We start from the raw sequence: 16,613 nt of genomic DNA, 5'->3' as shown, positions 1-16,613 counted from the left end.
CTTACACATCAGGCACAGTGCAGACTCTTTGGAATTCCAGAGAGAGAGGTAACGCTTGCAACCGCCAACGTCCCTAATCTGAAACTAAGGTACAAGGACCTTGTAGGCATGCAAGCCCATTCGACCTAGTGTCAAGGCAGCTACTTCAGATTTTGGAAAGATGCATTTACCTCTAGAGGGCTGCCACATGGTCATCTCTGCTTACTTTTGCAAATCTTTACTGCTTGGACTCTTCCGCGAGGGAGGGCATCCACACTGACTAGCCTGCCTTACAGCTTTCATTTAGGGCACAGGTTTCTTGTAATTGGTTACCCATCACCTTATGTTGTGGTGCTGCTCTAGGAAGCCACCAAAAGATTAGAACTCTGTAGGAGGTAGGCATCCATTAGAATAATCAATTAGTTACTGTCACTAATATTCATGACGGATACAATATTTCTCCCATAGCTCACCTGCCCACTTAACACTTCACAGACTAGAAAACTAAGATTACTTGCAACTTTTGTTAGACTTTCGACGCCAGCTTTACAAGTGCTTTTGGCATCAATGGAACATGGCAAATGGGTGGAACGATGTAATAGGCCACATGCCACTCCGACATATATACCAGATATATCACTTCATGCGCCACTGAAGCACATTATGGAGCCAGGTTCAAGGAACAAGAACACAAAACATTAGGTCATCCCACACCTGTTAGTCACACACATGGATCCAGTGGGAATCACAACTACAAAACAAAAAACCAATGTAGCAATCATGTCGAAGCAATTGAGCAAAAATCAATAAGAGTAGAACATAAAATGGAAAAGATATCAATACAAAATGTATTCATATACAAAATATGCATGTCTCATAAAAACAGACTATCAAAAATGTTTAACAGTTATTACAATGTTATGGGGTAAATACATGTTCACCTTACCAGACCACCCACCAAAACCATTATGTCAAACATCCATGCACGTTCTACCATCAGTCATACCACAAACACCAACTACCTCAAACATACCATGCATATATTGTATTCCGTTTAAAAAGAAAAAAAACATGACAATAACTGCCCATTGGTACCATCCTAGTGCATGCTGTGCACCACTACTGTATATCTTGTGGCAATATTAATTTTGTCAACCTACATAAACATTACATTAATATGCAACGAACAACATGTATCCACTAGTTACTAGCATGTAACAATTTTTAATGCCAGAAATTGATGCCAACTCGAGTTTCAGCCTAGGGTTAGTTCTAAGGAGCGCAGCCTTCTTCAGGGCAAGAAAGATTATTCCATTGGGTGGACAGTATTCCGTTTTCTAAGGGATGACCATAGATCTCTTCACTCTAAAACAGCCCACCTCTCAAGAAGTGAATGCACACTGTCATTAAACCAAAACACCCGCTGTTAGAGGCTAGACAACTACTTGGAGATTTAACTAACCCAAGTCTCCCTGAACCACAGAACAGATGCAGTGTATATATACACATTTCCAGAACAGTTAACACACTTCCTCATGTCCACTTACAAAGCCAAAACCCAAATTACAAATGGGTTGGCCCTATACAAGGGAATCTAATCCCCACAATGTAATTGGCCACCTCCACTGTGGCACCATCCCCTTAGAAATAACACTTATGACATTGCAAATACAAGCCCAACCCTCTTCGAGTTTCTTTCTGCAAGACACAGCCCTAACATGAGATTCGAGTTGGTCACAGACCTGCAATGCTAAATCTGGCACACATGGTTTATTTATGGACACATTATGAGGCTCCAAAGACCTAACAAAAAGGCTCCTTTGATCAGGCACCAACTAGTTTTTCAAAACACTCCGACACCCTGGATATTTATTCTAGGTGTCCTCTCATGCCCTTTTCATTATGCAACCAACATTTCAATCCATCTGGCCTCCTACCATTATAATTCTTTTCCTGGTAATCTATTTGACCTTCTCATAGGCCTGCTGTCATCTCTGCTGCCAGTCACCCTTTTACAGTTTTAGCCACTAGCCCTAGATTGACACTGCCAGGTGGCAGATGCTTCTTTGGCTACTCGCTCAAAAACTTCCAAGCCCTGAGCCCGTGCTCTCATTCCACTTCAGATCCAAATAGCTGCTTCAATGTTGTTGCAGCTGTTGAAAATGAACTAGGAAACAGCATTTTTCAAATCTATTTTCCACATAAGATGGAAACATATTGGGTCCATTATTGGTGGCCCATTATGCTTTCACTTTTGTATAATATAACAGTGTCCTAATGTTTATGTATAGATTGTCCCAAATACACAGAGCTAAATTCACATAGGTGTGTTTGTTTGGCATCAGTTGACCTGGGGAGCCAAAATTTGCTCCTGGTTTCTTTTGGTGTCAAGCTAACCAGGCTCTTCTAAGCTATAAGCAGGAGCTAAATAGCACCCCTAAATTTGAAACCCTGTACGTGTGTTCAAAACTACTGCATCCCCTCAATGAATTTCCCATTCCAGAGCCTTTTTCCACCATGCATGAAGCTCCTGTGCTTTAAAACTCATTGCACCAAGTTGCACAATGTGCTCCCATATTATGTTCACAATCTTAATTATGTTTCTACATGTATGCAAATCTAAAATGCATCACACTGGTCACAAAATAACACTAAAAGTAACCTTTAATTAACTATTCTAGATCCCTGCAAAACTACAACATTGTAAAAATATTGCATCCATTCTTAACATTAATATGGTGGGTGCAACGTGAATCCCTCTTTCCCATCAATATAAAATCCATCGACCCCAACATTTTCATAGTTTCATTCTCACAATTCAATAAATGCCACACTTGGCTGACGACTTCTAAATATTCTCAGGTTTTGTGGAGGTCTGATGAATTGAAACTGCCGATGTTTGTTGTGGCAACCTCCATTGGGGATGGGAAGTGCATTGGAGATAATATGAGGATATTTGTAGGGAGAGTGCTATGTTGTGTTGTACCTGAAAAACCCCTAATGGCTTGTGTGGATGGTTGGGGCTCTTGGACATAACTGGGTGGACACTGGTTGGAAGTAGGTTACGGAATGTTGCCTTGATTGGGTTCATTACTGTACCAATATGTACCTGTGGACAGGAAAGGTAAGTGGGCACAACATTTTAATGAATGGCTCTATTGATTTTCAGTGGGTGTTGCGAAGGCGTAGGCTGTTGGAAACAAAACCCCTAAGCAATGCTGCTAGGTATGGGCGTACTGAAATGTTGGAATGTGGATTGGGTGTGGTGAAAGACTAGGCTGTTGTGTGCATGGGCGGAGGCTTTAGGCCTCCGCCCATGCAACCAACATCCTAGGGCTTCGGCACAGCCTTGCTTTGGGGAGGGCAGTGAGACATAGGCACATGGTCAGAATTTCTATACAGGTACTCACATATACTTTACTGGTGGGCAGTTGTGGAGGTGATTATAGGTTTTTGGTGAGTACATGCAGACTGTATTGGGGATGGGGGAGGGCATTGGAGACAAGATTAGGATATTTGCAATTGGAGTGTTGTGTTGGGCCTGTAAAACCCCTAAAGGCTTGTCTGCATGGCTGAGGAGATAAAGTGGCGCCTGGTTGGAGGAAGGTTGCAGAATTGCGATTGGGTTCATTAATGTACCAATATGTACCTGTGGACAGGAAACTTAAGTGGTCGCATGTTTCCATGCATGGCTACTGCTTTGCAGTGGGTGTGGCGAAGGAGTAGGCTGTTGGCAACAAAACCACAATGCATTGCTACTATGTATGGGAGTACAGTGATATTGGTATGTGGAATGCCCACATGTAGAAAGAGTAGTTTCAGTGTGATGTAGGTCATTTGCAAAAGTTATTGGATGCAAACCTTGTGCCATAATATACCCTTGTAAATATGTAAGTGTAGTAAGGTTTGCGCCTTTACAGAATCACTGTGGAGGGTATGGTGCAGTTTTCACAGCTGCATTGATCGGATAACACCATTTATGTTAGGAGTGGTATGCTCGTGAAGAGAGTCTTGCTTCGGGAGTGTAGATGTAAAGTGGATGATGAAAGGATTGCTTTACTGCGCAACGTTTACGCCATGGCCCATTTACGCAGATAAACATATGAAACATTGTGCGGTAGGTGCGCAGCAGACTATTTTCAGAGGCCATTGGGGATGGAGAGTGCATTGCAGATCATGTAGGGATTTTTGTAAACAGTGCATCATGTTGTGTTGGGAGTGGCATGCGCCTATTGGCGTGCATGGATGGCTACGGGTCTTTGACGTAGGAATGTGGACATTGTTTGGAAGTAGGTTTGAGAATGTTGCCTTCTTTGGTTCAGTTGTGATAGTGATCTGTACCTCCAGCGTACATTGTTGGAAATAAGTATGTCTACTGTGGCTGCTAACTGACAAAGAATGATTGTGGAGGACATTTTGCACTTGGTACAACAGTAGAGGTGGTCTGAAGTGACTACACTTGAATATGGTGTACGCTATTGGCCTTGTTGGCATTCACAGACTGAGCTGCCACAATTAATGTACAGTATGGTTTACAGGTCATACTATTGTGTACTTTGAGAGCAAAGGAACATAATGCTAGATAACACGAGTTAATAATGATTACACATGTAAAGTGTGCATAATGCAGGGAGCCAGTTCGCGTTATGTTGAATAGAGAGTTGGAAGCTATACACTGCAACTCTGCGTCTCATTTGAATCATTACATGTAATTCTCTGCTTTTCATCTTATGCTTTCACCTACAACAATGTCGACGAGGCTTCTACACTAACGCACAATGGCCGTGAACCTACTTGCCGCTCATCACCCTGCAGCTGCAGCCTGGAGGCTCACGCGGCTGACAACCCAGACCTGCTCAAGGCCCAGGACTACACGCAGCTGCATACTCTGCATGCCACAGACAGTGCGCATATTCGAGCAGTATTACCCAGCCACGACAGACAGCACTACGGCAAAGGCAGCACGTCTACCAGCATCATTATTAACCGCATATCAAGCGCGCCTCCTCATACGCACCGTTTGGCACATGGAACTTCCGAGCGGGCCCCAGTCTCCCATGTTGCAGTACACCCTCTCACAAAATGTGTCCATCAGATCTTGGTCACAAGCGTGTACGTCGTTCTCCATATAAGAGACAATCACAGAATGTGACACGAGTGACGCACAGAATCTAATGTCAGTACAGCATTTCTATCGACTGTCAATCTGCATGCCCACAGGAGACATCCTTCAGCTCATCTCCAATCTGCCATCCTCCACAGCTACAGGGCAACAAGACCGCCAGTTCACCCAAGCATTAAGGTGAGAACCTGCACACTCATACCTGCCATCATGTCAACCAATGAAGCAGACAGTACTCTGCAGAGTCCCCAATCCAGTTCTACTCCCTGCCACCCTGACCACAGAGCAGAGGGTGGCACTGAATCACTTCAGTTACAAGCCATGCCTCAATTTGACATTTCAGACAGCAGTGGCTTGGCGCCCAGATGGGCGAGATGACTTAAAGAACTGCAAATATATATTGATGCATCGGGGGTTCGTGAAGAACAGGCTTTGATGCAATTGGTGGATGCGTGTGTGCCCATTTCCACATAAGCTAATGGGGTTAGTGCTGCAGAGAAGACAGTGCAAAGGGAAGAAGGACTGCTCCTGCTTTACAGGGGTGCGGCTGTCGCAGTGCTCTTCTGGCGATGTTGCCCAATGGAAATGGGACAATGGCATTTGGCCAATCGGGTGCTTAGGGCGTGCATCACAGGAAAGTGCACCAATGGGAAGGAGGACTCCTCCTGCTTTACGGAGCCGCGGCTATTGTGCTACTTGGGGAAAGGCACGTGCCACATTCTGCCATTTTCACCAGGCTGGCTAATGGAAATGAGTCTATGGCATTTGGCCAATCACGTGTTCATGGTGTATGCGACAGGAAAAAGCACAAATAGGGAGAAGGCCAACTCCTGTTTCACTGGGGCGCGGCCCTTGCGCTAGTTCGGAAAGCGCACATGCCACATTGTGCCCCTGTAGGCATGCAGGGCAATGGGAATGTGCCTGTCGGGATTATCCAATTACCTTCCAAGGTTCCGCCTCATAGGAAGGGGCGGTAACAAATTGTTACTGGACTTCGTGCACTCAGACTGGTATAAATGGAGGGACGCAGAGTGCTGCTACTGGGTGATTGCTTTGTGGTAGATTTGCAGTTATGTCCAGGAAAAAGACTTGCATTGCAATTTCAGGTTGGAAGGAGTGGAGGCAGTGTGGTTTGTAAAGAAGTGGTTACTTTCGGCCCTTTTCATGTTGTCCCGCTACACTACGGAGCTTAACATGTAGGTAAAGCCTCTTCTTCATATGCGGTGCACCAACTGAAGCATTTGTTGCGCAGTGAGGCGTTTCTTTCCCCACTGCGAAAATTGTATTCTCATCTATACCGCTAAGAAAAATCTGGACCTGTTTGGATGGGGTTTCTTCCCACCCAAAGCGCTAAAGGTGTACCATCAATGGAAAAATGGCTACTTGTGTGTGCAATTCTGGAATGTTCTTCTGCAACAATGACATCATTGGGTGTAGAAATGCAGTTTTGTTAAGTGCCAACGGCATGTCTTTGTCGGACAATGGCAATGCACTTTTCTTGTAAAACCTACAAAATGCATTGAAGACCTTACATTAACAATGTGCAGAGTACAGGAAAAGAAAAATCTGTAAAAAAAAATTACAAAATTTTAAAAAAGCGAAATTCCTTTCCATTACCTATTCCACTACCACAACTATGCACCTGTTCTAATGCACTATGTTCACTGCGAGAGGTCGGAAGATGTATAAGCAATGGAAGCATGTGTACATTTTTGTATGATGCTGCAATGTTTTTGTGCAAGATTGAAATCATTTTGTTAGGATCTCCTGTGATGCTGAAGTTCCGCCAGAACATGGCCGAACCCCAAAGATCCGGTAAGAAAGAGCGCAAAGCCGCCACCGACTCAGACTAAGCTGGCAGAGGACAGTGAGCAGCCGCCCTCTCCAATGAACTGAAAAACGACTCCACAGTCTGTATTTCATTGCATCACCCTGCACTGTTGAAGGCGAGCTACCTTTGGACTAAATGGTGCGCTTGTTTGTTTTGCACTGCAAATTTTGGTGCAGTAATAAAGAGTTAAGCTTGCAACAGAAGAGCCTCTGCTACATTATTTTACAGCACATTGCTTTAAAAAATGCAGCCTTATTCCATGACAATGGAATTTCTTTGTCCAATATTGGTAATGGTGTTTTGTAGTTGAATGTAGAGCATACGGTGAGGAGTTGATTGTAAGAATAGGTACAATGCAGTAATATGAAAATCTGTATAGAAAGCACAAGCAGAGTTTTTCCTTAAAAGCATGTACAAAAACAAAACCCCCACCATCTATTTTTACAGCCACCACTAGAAATGAAATCCTCTGTACTGGTTCAATTGTATTCCGCAGTGTCTGCACACAGAACGAAAAGTATGCAGAAACACTTACTTCCGGGATTCCACGTGCACATACGGGCCAGTTGCACAATGGTGCACATGGAAATGGGTCTGTGTAAGCAACCACATTGTGGAATAAGGGTTCTGGGTGCGGTGTAAGTAAGAATGTGTTGATAGCGTAACGTTTGTAAATTAGTCACCAAAGGTTTATTACTGCACTGTATATGTTATTAGCAGGTAATTGCAATTGCTACTGCAAAGGGTAGCCATGGACTTTGACACGTATTGCAAATGAAAGCCGTTGAGTGCAACTCAGTCCCAATACGCACTGTGTTCATTTCGTCTTGCATGTGAAGAAAGGACCACTCTACTGGTTGCTATCAAAAGTAGAAAAGAACAGCAAAAGTATATGTGGAACGTGTCATGCACTACTCCTATACAGCTTGTGCAGTGCCACTGCCCTATGTGTGAATGTCTCACCACCGTTAATTTGTTCTTGCACTTGTCTACAGCATCAGGTATGCCATATATTAAGCCATAAAACTGCTATTTGTATGTCATTCGATATAGGAATCTGTGCATCCAAGAAAAAGTTCCCTCATTTGATGGTACGCCATTACTGGTATCTAGCATGCATGGAGAGGACTACATTTTGCCACATAGCAATGCTTTTCATCAGGAAACACGCAGTTTCATTAGGATGCGTTACAAGACAATACTTTTCTAAGCGCCACTGTTAATGTTTCAGAGGCGAACATTTTGGCTGTTTACTCAGCTGTGCTTACATGCAACTGTCTGGGATTTAGTAAGCAGCAACAGCGTTTACATTTCCAGACTCACTATTGATTGTCATATGTGTAGTGCAATATTTTATGTACTTCCGCAAACCATAGTGAGGCACTAGCTACGCAACCTCACGTTGCTAAGTCCATGTACAGTGTGTCAATTTCACACCTCATGGAACAACAAGCAGCTTGTCGATCAAGGTAATGGGCCATTTAACACGCCGACTTTACAATGGAGCATACAGCTCTTTGCTCCCAATGATCCCCAGCCAGCTAGGCGTAACGCAGTCATAAATCGGTAGCTTTGCAACACGAAATCCATAGGCCGCAGCACACTTTGAAATGAGGTAGTGTGTGGCATGATTCGGTAGCTGTGACTAAGGGTGAGGCATTACCAGGAGACAAAGCATGACATATGCATACGTATAGGTGTGCAACTGGCAGACGTCCAGTGCCACGACTAATTACAAAGGGAATGGGACGATGCGGACATAAGACCAGTTTTGTAGTCGTATGGATACTTCCATTGTGATTCAACAAACGCCGGCCACATGCACTCTCAGAAGGAAACTTCCATTTTGCTTACCTGCAGCATCTGGGGCTGCACTGTGCCCTACAGAGTCACAATGCATTGCCAGCACCAACCTTACAAATATGCACACACACAAACAGTTTAGATGTACACGTTCAATTTGTTAGAAACATCGGCAGTATTTGGACAGGGCAAGGGTTCTGGTAATTGTTTAGCAATTGTTCCTTTTTTACGTACTGGCTGCTTACGTTTCTTTTCACAGTCCCTCTTAGATTCGTGTGGCTACATGCGGCTGCAGAAGAGGTGGCGCTTTTGATGCATTCGTTCAATGTGAAGTATGTCTTCTTACACAAAAAATGTATGTGTGAAGTGTACATAACGCAATATACATTACCTACATTTCTTTTTAGACTGTGCTGCTTGCCTATGCAATTACTATCATTACTTATTTAGGGAAGAGACACGTTCACTTCCAGCTATTCTACGGTGCTTGGCATTGTTGCAAAACAAAACAAACAAATACCATGGTTTTGTATTGTGGTACACTGCAGAAATTAGCCATTCATAGGAGACACTTCAGTGCAGTTACCACATTGGAGTTAGGTTTAGCTGTCAATACTTTGCATTCCTTACTGTACTATTTTCTCTTTGTTTGCATGTGTAGCAGCTGTATGGTAACATTGCTGGGCGCATACGTGACTATGTTCTGGTGCTTTTCATTATAGTGCATACTGTATGCCTTTGGTCTGTTTGTTTCTCAAGTACACAGTTTGCACACTTAACTTACTTCATTCTCCTTGCGATATACATACATGGTGCTATTTATACATGTACATTCACTCTGATGAATGGGAGCAGCATGTAAGACAACGAATGCTGTTTCCAGTAGTTGGAATGGTAGCCGCTAAATGCGCTCACATGTAGTTTGTGGTTATTGAGCTCCTTGGCATGGGGACACCAATTTCCTATGCTGTATGGTACATCTATGCAACGTAATACCTTTGTGGTAAAAACGTACTAAAATCAGTGCAAAAACGTTGTTAAAAAGGGACGTTATGTTTACGTTGCACTAATAAAAACCTATGAAATTCAATGAAAAACCGTTAACGGAACGTTATGGTTCTGTTGCCGTACCAAATACCTATCCTCTTTACAGAAAATTCTATGCTAAAGCAACGCTCTGCTTACAGTGCCCAACTAAAAACCTATGAAATTCACTAACAAAATCATTTTTAAAAAGGGACGTTATGGTTAAGTTGCACTAGCAAAAACCTATGAAATTCTATGGAAAAACGTTATATTTACAGGTAAAACCGACAAACCCCCGAAATTCGACAGTTATGGTCAGCTAAGCAACCATAACTCCTGCCACCAGTGTGCACTGCAAAGACTAACACCCAGGACATCAAAGATGCCATCACAAATCCCATTCAAAATCTTATCTGGAGCACTGGCGTGGATGGCTGTTTGACAATGATTTTAGTGGGTGGTCTGGTAAGGGGAACATTTAAGTGTAATAAACGGTTCATAAAAATTCTTGTGTTCGTCTGTTTTTATGAGACATGAATAATTTGCATATGCTGAATACATTTTGTATCGATATCTTTTCCATTGCATGTACTGCTCTTATTTATTTTCGCTCAATTGCTTAGATATGCGATTGGTACATGGGTTTTCTTTTTTGTGTTGTAGTCTCAAGGAACAATGGCATCCCATCAAGGGTATTTCTGGTTTTTCAGATCGCGCCCGCACCTGGTGCCATTTCTAATAAGACGGTATCTGGGAGGAAGATTGCAGCCATTAGAAATACAATCATGTACGGTAACAATCTATGAACACTGACAGGTTTTGATTCGTTATTCTAGGTCACTGCTTTGGATAATGAGTTTGAAATATTTAAACCACTCTGTTTGGAAAGTCAGTATTCCCTTTCTTGGCTCTTTTCTTTAATGTGTCGCATTCAAGCATAGCTACTGATAAATCGATCAGCTACAACTATATGGCACTTTCGAAAAAGCAAATATTTCAAAGGGTACACTGGTTTAAAAACGAGAGGGTTTACTTTACAATAAATGTACATCAACATTGTGTTAAATTACTAACTGACCTGAATTGTAATTGCAGCGGATTTGATTTTCTGGAGTCTTTTCTGTGCAATGAAGCGCCTCACGACGGACTGGGCAGAGATGATGTTGCTCAAGGTTCGCAAGAATACCTCTCGTTGACGTTTCATTGCCAATTGCGATCTGTATTGAGTTTGCAGCAGCACCGCTGCTGCTCTGTACATCCTGTACTGCTTTTGGGCCCTGTACATCCGATAAGCAGTCTGAATGGTGAGAGCGGCCTCCCTTAGTTGAAGAAACTTTCTTCGGTGCACTTTCATGCGTAGGAAAGCCTGGATTCGCGTGGCAGCCTGTTTATTCTTAGCAAGTGTAGCAGACTGGACAGCGATTGCAGATTTATTAAGCAAACAGTATTGGTTTCTCTGCAGATGCCTTGTGTGGCAAGCTCTGTACCATCTCTGGATTACGGTTGCCGAGAGCACCATAGTTTTGTAGCGGGCTCTCATTTTAAACCCTCTGAATGTGGACTGTATAACTAGGGCAGCCATCTTTTTCTCAACATACTTTTTCCTTGCGGAATACATTTTGAAAACAGATTGTATACAACAAGCAGCTTCGCTTTCTTTTGCCAGTTGTCTCGCTTGCTTTGCCCGGAAGGCAGTCTGAATGCAAATGGTGGCTTTGTTAATGACCTTCCAGTGGTGCACTTCAGAATCTCTTGCTTTGTTTGCTTGGTACCTTTGCTCAATGACGCCAACTGCCCAATGCATCCTCTGGTAGCACACGCGCTGTTTGTGCATGCGATATATGGACTGTATTGCAGTTGCTGCGGTATGCAACCTTTTCACATTGCGTCTCACTTGCATACCTCGAAAGAAGGACTGAATAACAACCACTGCTTTGCAAATCAGCAAATACTTCGCACGCTCCCGCTTGCCCGTAATGTAGGATCTGTAAAAGGCCTGTATGGTACCGCATGCGGCTTCCCTCGCTTGGTACTGGTGTCGAAGCCTGTGCATGCGGTATGACGATTGAATTGTGGTGGCGGCCAACTGCATTTGCTGGACCATCCGCCTCACCTGTAAGCCCCTGTAGGCAGACTGTAGCTGAACTGCAGCTTTTCGCAGGGAAAGAAATTCTTGGCGTTTCCGCCTTGCAACAGACGATGTTCTGTGCCTTCGTTGGCATACTATCGCTGCAGCTCGAAGCGTGACATACCGCCGATGTTCTGAATACGCCTTAAAACGCCTTTGAATAATACTAGCAGCACGATGCATCTCTTGTAGTCGTTTTCTCAGCTGCATTCCTCGGAAGGATGCCTGGAAACAGACCGCCGCTTTTCTCAGTTGTGCATATTGCTGCCTTTGCTCATCTTTTGCACACTTGGCTCTGTACCTCTGCTGAAGTGTTGAGGCTGCCTTGCAGAGTCTCTTGTAATAGACCCGCTGCCTGTGCATGCGAAAGAGGGATTGCACGCCTGTTGCCGCTTCATGCATGCCTTTTATCGTTTGCCTAACTTTCATACCTCTGTAGGCTGCTTGAATTTTAACAGCCGATTTTCGAACAGTCAGGAAGTTCTCCAGTTCAGTTTTTCGAGTGAGCTGGGCTCTGTGGTATCTTTGTATGATGCTTGCTGACATGTGTATTGCTTTATATTTCACCAGAATTTGGTGCATACGAAATGTAGACTGGATAGTGATGGCCGCCTGGTGCATCTCTTCAATCTCCCTTCTAACCTTAGAACCTCGGCGAGCAGCTTGCACAAAAATAACCGCTTTGCGAAGGGCGAGATACTCCTGGCGCTGGCGCCTTGACAGGATCAGCTCTCGGTATCTTCTCTGGATCGTCACAGAGGCCCACTTCATTTCGAGGAACCGCCTGCGTTCTAAACGGGCTCTATATTTTCTCTGAATAACTGAAGCAGCTATGCGCATTCTTCGAAGTTGCTTTCTGGTCATGGACCCTCGAAAGGTAGCCTGAATGAAACGAGCAGCGTTCTTCTCCGTGGTGTATTGCTTAACTGCCAAATCTCGCAGCCCATTTGCCCTCGCCCTTTCTTGAATCACCTTGGTAGCCCACTGAATTCTCCGGTACCAGCGCCTCTGGAGAGCCATTCTGTAGTTGGCTTGAATCAGTGAAGCTGCGCTCTGCATCTTCTTTAGGCTGCGCCTGGCTTTCATTCCTCGGTAGGCTGCCTGAAGCACCACAACAGCACGCCGCAGGCCCAGAAAGATTGCTCGTTCCCGCTTTGCCAAGATGCGCCCCCTGCAATGCTGCTGTATGGTAATGGAGGCCATCTTCATCACTCTGTAGCGGACATGGAGGACGTGCATTCGGAATGTTGCTTGAATAACACTGGCAGCCCTGTGTCTGAGATGGAGGTCCTTCCTTACTTTGAACCCTCTGTAAACAGCCTGAAGAGTAATGGCAGCTTCACGGAGGCAGGCGTACTCCCGACGTTGGCTACTTCCAAGTTTTCTCAACCGATACTGCTGTTGAACAACTATGGATGCTTTTCTCAAAGAAAGGAATCTTTTCCTTTTTAAATAAGACCGGAACTTCCGCTGTATAGCGGTTGCTGCGGTTTGCCTGGCGTGCAGGCACCTTCTGGTTTGAAGACCACGGTAGGCAGACTGTATTATGAGGGCTGCGTTCTTCAAAGCCAGGTATTTGTTCACCTGCTCACCTGTTTCTTTGCAGGCACGGCGGAGTCGCTGCATGGATTGGACTGCTGCGACTAGACGTGTATAATGTTTTTTCTGCTTGCACATTCGAAAATAGGCCTGTATCCGGACAGCAGCTTCACGCCTTTGCTTCAGTTCCTGTCGCGCCAACGTCCCCCGGTAGGCAGCTTGGAGCAGGACAGTGGCTTGTCTCAACTCAAGGAATGCAGAGCGGTCCTGTCGCGACTGGCAGGAGGCTCTGTACCTTCTCTGGATGACCGTTGCTGCAGTTTTCATTCTGCAGTAAGCGCCTTGAAGCCTGTGCCCCCGAAACGCTGCCTGGATGGTTGTGGCAGCTTGGTGCAGCCTCGTCACTTGTTTCCGGCCTCTCAGGCCGCGATATGCAGCCTGCACCTGGATGGCAGCACACCGCAATGTTCGGTAGTTCCTACGTTCAGATTTTGCAAGTGCAGTGGCACGATACCACCGCTGCACAGTAACTGCTGCAACTCGGAGAGCAGCATACTTTTTCTTGAGAGAAAAGGATTTAAAAGCTACTTGAATAGTTGTGGCTGCCGCGTGGAACGTGTGGACTTGCTTTCTTGTGTGCCTGCCACGCCAGGCTGCTTGTAAGACTACTGAAGAGGATTTGAACTTCAAATAAAGAGAACGCTGCTTCTTGGCTGCAGCGTAGGCTCGGTAGTGGCATTGAATCACTGTGGCCGCTTGCCTTGTCGCTTTGAACCTGGACGTGGCTATGCGCATTCTGTAATAGGACTGGATGGCAATCGCGGCAAGCCTTTGCCGCTCAAGATTCTTTCGGACCGCAGCTCCTCTCCAGGCTGCCTGAAGCCTCGCTGTTGCATGTTTAAGAGCGAGGTACCTTTGTTGCTGTGTTTTACGTGCAATGTGTGCTCTATAGTGGTCCTGGATAGTCAACGCTGCCTTTTTAAGTTTTCGGAATTGCCTTTCGGCCAAAACCTTTCTATAGGCGGACTGGAGCAAAACAGCAGCAATGTTTTGCTTTTCGATTAGCCTACGTACAGCCCAATCGCGATAAGCGGCTTGCAAGCAAACCGCAGCCTTTCGGGCATTTAAGAACTGTAATCTTACTTTTTCCCCAGTTTTGCAGGCCCTAGAAACCCTCTGAATTATAAGACAAGCGTTTAGGGTAGCAAGGAATTTTTTCCGTGCAGAATAGGACCGAAAAACAGCCTGGATTTTCACTGCTGCTCGGACTTGCATTTTAAGGTTTTCCCGTGTTCTGTAACCTCTGTATGTTGCTTGTATGCAAATTGCTGATTTTTTCACTTTCAAAAAAGTATGGCGTTGACGCACTTGGGCTCGATACGCAGTAACATGCTTCTGGATGGAAATGACGGCACTCCGGATTTGCAGATAGCGCTGTCGTTCTCGTTTCATTCTGTATTGAGCCTGCAAGAGGGTTGCTGATTTATGCCACAGTTGCAGCCGTGTCCTTGCCCAATGTCCCCGCAGTGCAGCCTGCACGCAAATGCAGGCTTCTCTTATTCGTCGGTATGTGGCCTTATGCTGCACGATGCATTTATTGGCACGGTACCGCTTCTGGACACACAGTGTGGCTTTCTTTAGATCACTGTATCGATCTCGCGCTCTTCTCATCCTCACTAGAGCTTGGATTCGCGTGGCAGCACTCCTCGCCTGTAGGAACCGTTTCCTGGTTCTGTAGGCGCGGTAATAGGCCTGAATAATCACCGCAGATCGGACCTGGTGGGCCTGCTTCATGGACTGCATTCTTCTAAATGCACTCTGCAACACCACCGCGGCAGAAGCCATTCTTTTGTAAGCCATCACAGCTCGTTTCATCGCAATGTATCCTCTATATCTAGCTTGGATCACAGTGGCGGCCTTTCTCCATCTTCTGTATCTGTTGCGCTGCTGATATTTTCGTACATGCGATTGTAAAAGGATTACTGAGTGTTTGGTGTGTAAAAAGCCTTGCCGCTCCTGCCTCATTCGCCAAAACGACTGAAGGAGACAAACTGCTCGGACTTGCTTGAAATGTTTGCGAGCTTTCATCCCCCTAAAAGCAGCCTGAAGACATACAACTGCAGCACGTTTTCGCAAATAGTCCTCTTTTTCTTTTTTCCCCTGCCAGTAAGCTCTGTAGTGCCGCTGGAGCGTAATTGCGCATCTTTTTTTAGTTTCGTAAGCACTTTTTGATTGGAAACCTCGAAAGCAGGCCTGGACCTTGATCGCACACTGCCGAAGCTGCAAATACCACCGCCGTTTAACGTGCATTCGATACCAGGATTGGATTCGAACTGCGGCCTCTTCTTTGCCTGCGGCCCTTTTCACAAGATGGCGGAGTTTCCATTGTCGGAAAGCAGTCTGAATCCTAACAGTGGAGGCCTTTAGTCTCTTGTACCGGAGTCTCTCCTGTTTAGCCAGCATCCATGCACGAAAGTGCCGCTGAATGGTGAGTGCAGCTCGCTGAAGTCGCCTGTGAGAACGCACTGCTATCTTCGTTCTTATCCTCGCTTGCATTCGAATGGTAGAATTTCTTAGTTGGTGATAATATCTTCTTGAACAGTAATGTCGCCAATGAGCCTGAAAAATAGAAAACTTTAGTTAGGACATTTACAAATCATGCCCCAGATTTCAATCACAAAGTACCGTAGATCTGAATTTGTTTTAGGCACTGTACAAGTCGGCAAAGTTTGTACAAGTCGTCAGCATCATTGTATAATACAAATGAAAACAGCGGCACTATACCAAGAAACGAAAGGAGATGGGTTTTAAGAGCAGAACGAAAAGGCAGATAAGAAATAGAGCAGAGAGAAAGTGTTGTGCGTTCCAGTGAAGGGGAGCCGGTAGAGAAAACTAACGAAATCTAGACTGGACACATGGGAGCGAGGGACAGCCAAGAGAAAGAGCACAAGAGCGGGAATAGAAAGACACCAGAGAAGAGAGGTAGGGAGGAGAAAAACCATACAGGTATTTAAAAAACATGCAAAGAAAATAGAAGACAAGAAGGAAAAGAAAGCCAACCCAGAGAAGAGAACGAAGAAGAGATCGAATTACCAGACAACAGAGAAGACTAATAGAAGAGTTGAAGATAGACTTAAGAGGAATAATAATGTTTTGAACCCCCTATTAATGATGGGTAGTACAAA

The 16,613-nt window shown here is 44.9% G+C and overlaps 1 protein-coding gene across 2 annotated transcripts in view; it reads right to left on the bottom strand.

Annotated features, from left to right (window-relative positions):
• The window catches only part of ASPM (assembly factor for spindle microtubules), a 1,022,684-nt gene that overhangs the window by 424,244 nt on the left and 581,827 nt on the right, over positions 1–16,613 (bottom strand). For both annotated transcript variants that reach the window (XM_069641523.1, XM_069641524.1), the window contains exon 19: positions 10,840–16,047. In XM_069641523.1, coding sequence (XP_069497624.1) covers positions 10,840–16,047 — 5,208 coding nt within the window. The remainder of the gene's footprint in view (positions 1–10,839; positions 16,048–16,613) is intronic.

This window comes from Ambystoma mexicanum, chromosome 1q (genome assembly GCF_040938575.1).
Source record: "Ambystoma mexicanum isolate Mex_15411 chromosome 1q, UKY_AmexF1_1, whole genome shotgun sequence".
In the NCBI taxonomy this organism is placed as follows: domain Eukaryota; kingdom Metazoa; phylum Chordata; class Amphibia; order Caudata; family Ambystomatidae; genus Ambystoma; species Ambystoma mexicanum.
The sequence above is the reverse complement of the archived record's forward strand: the minus strand, read 5'-3'. Positions and strand labels throughout refer to the sequence as shown.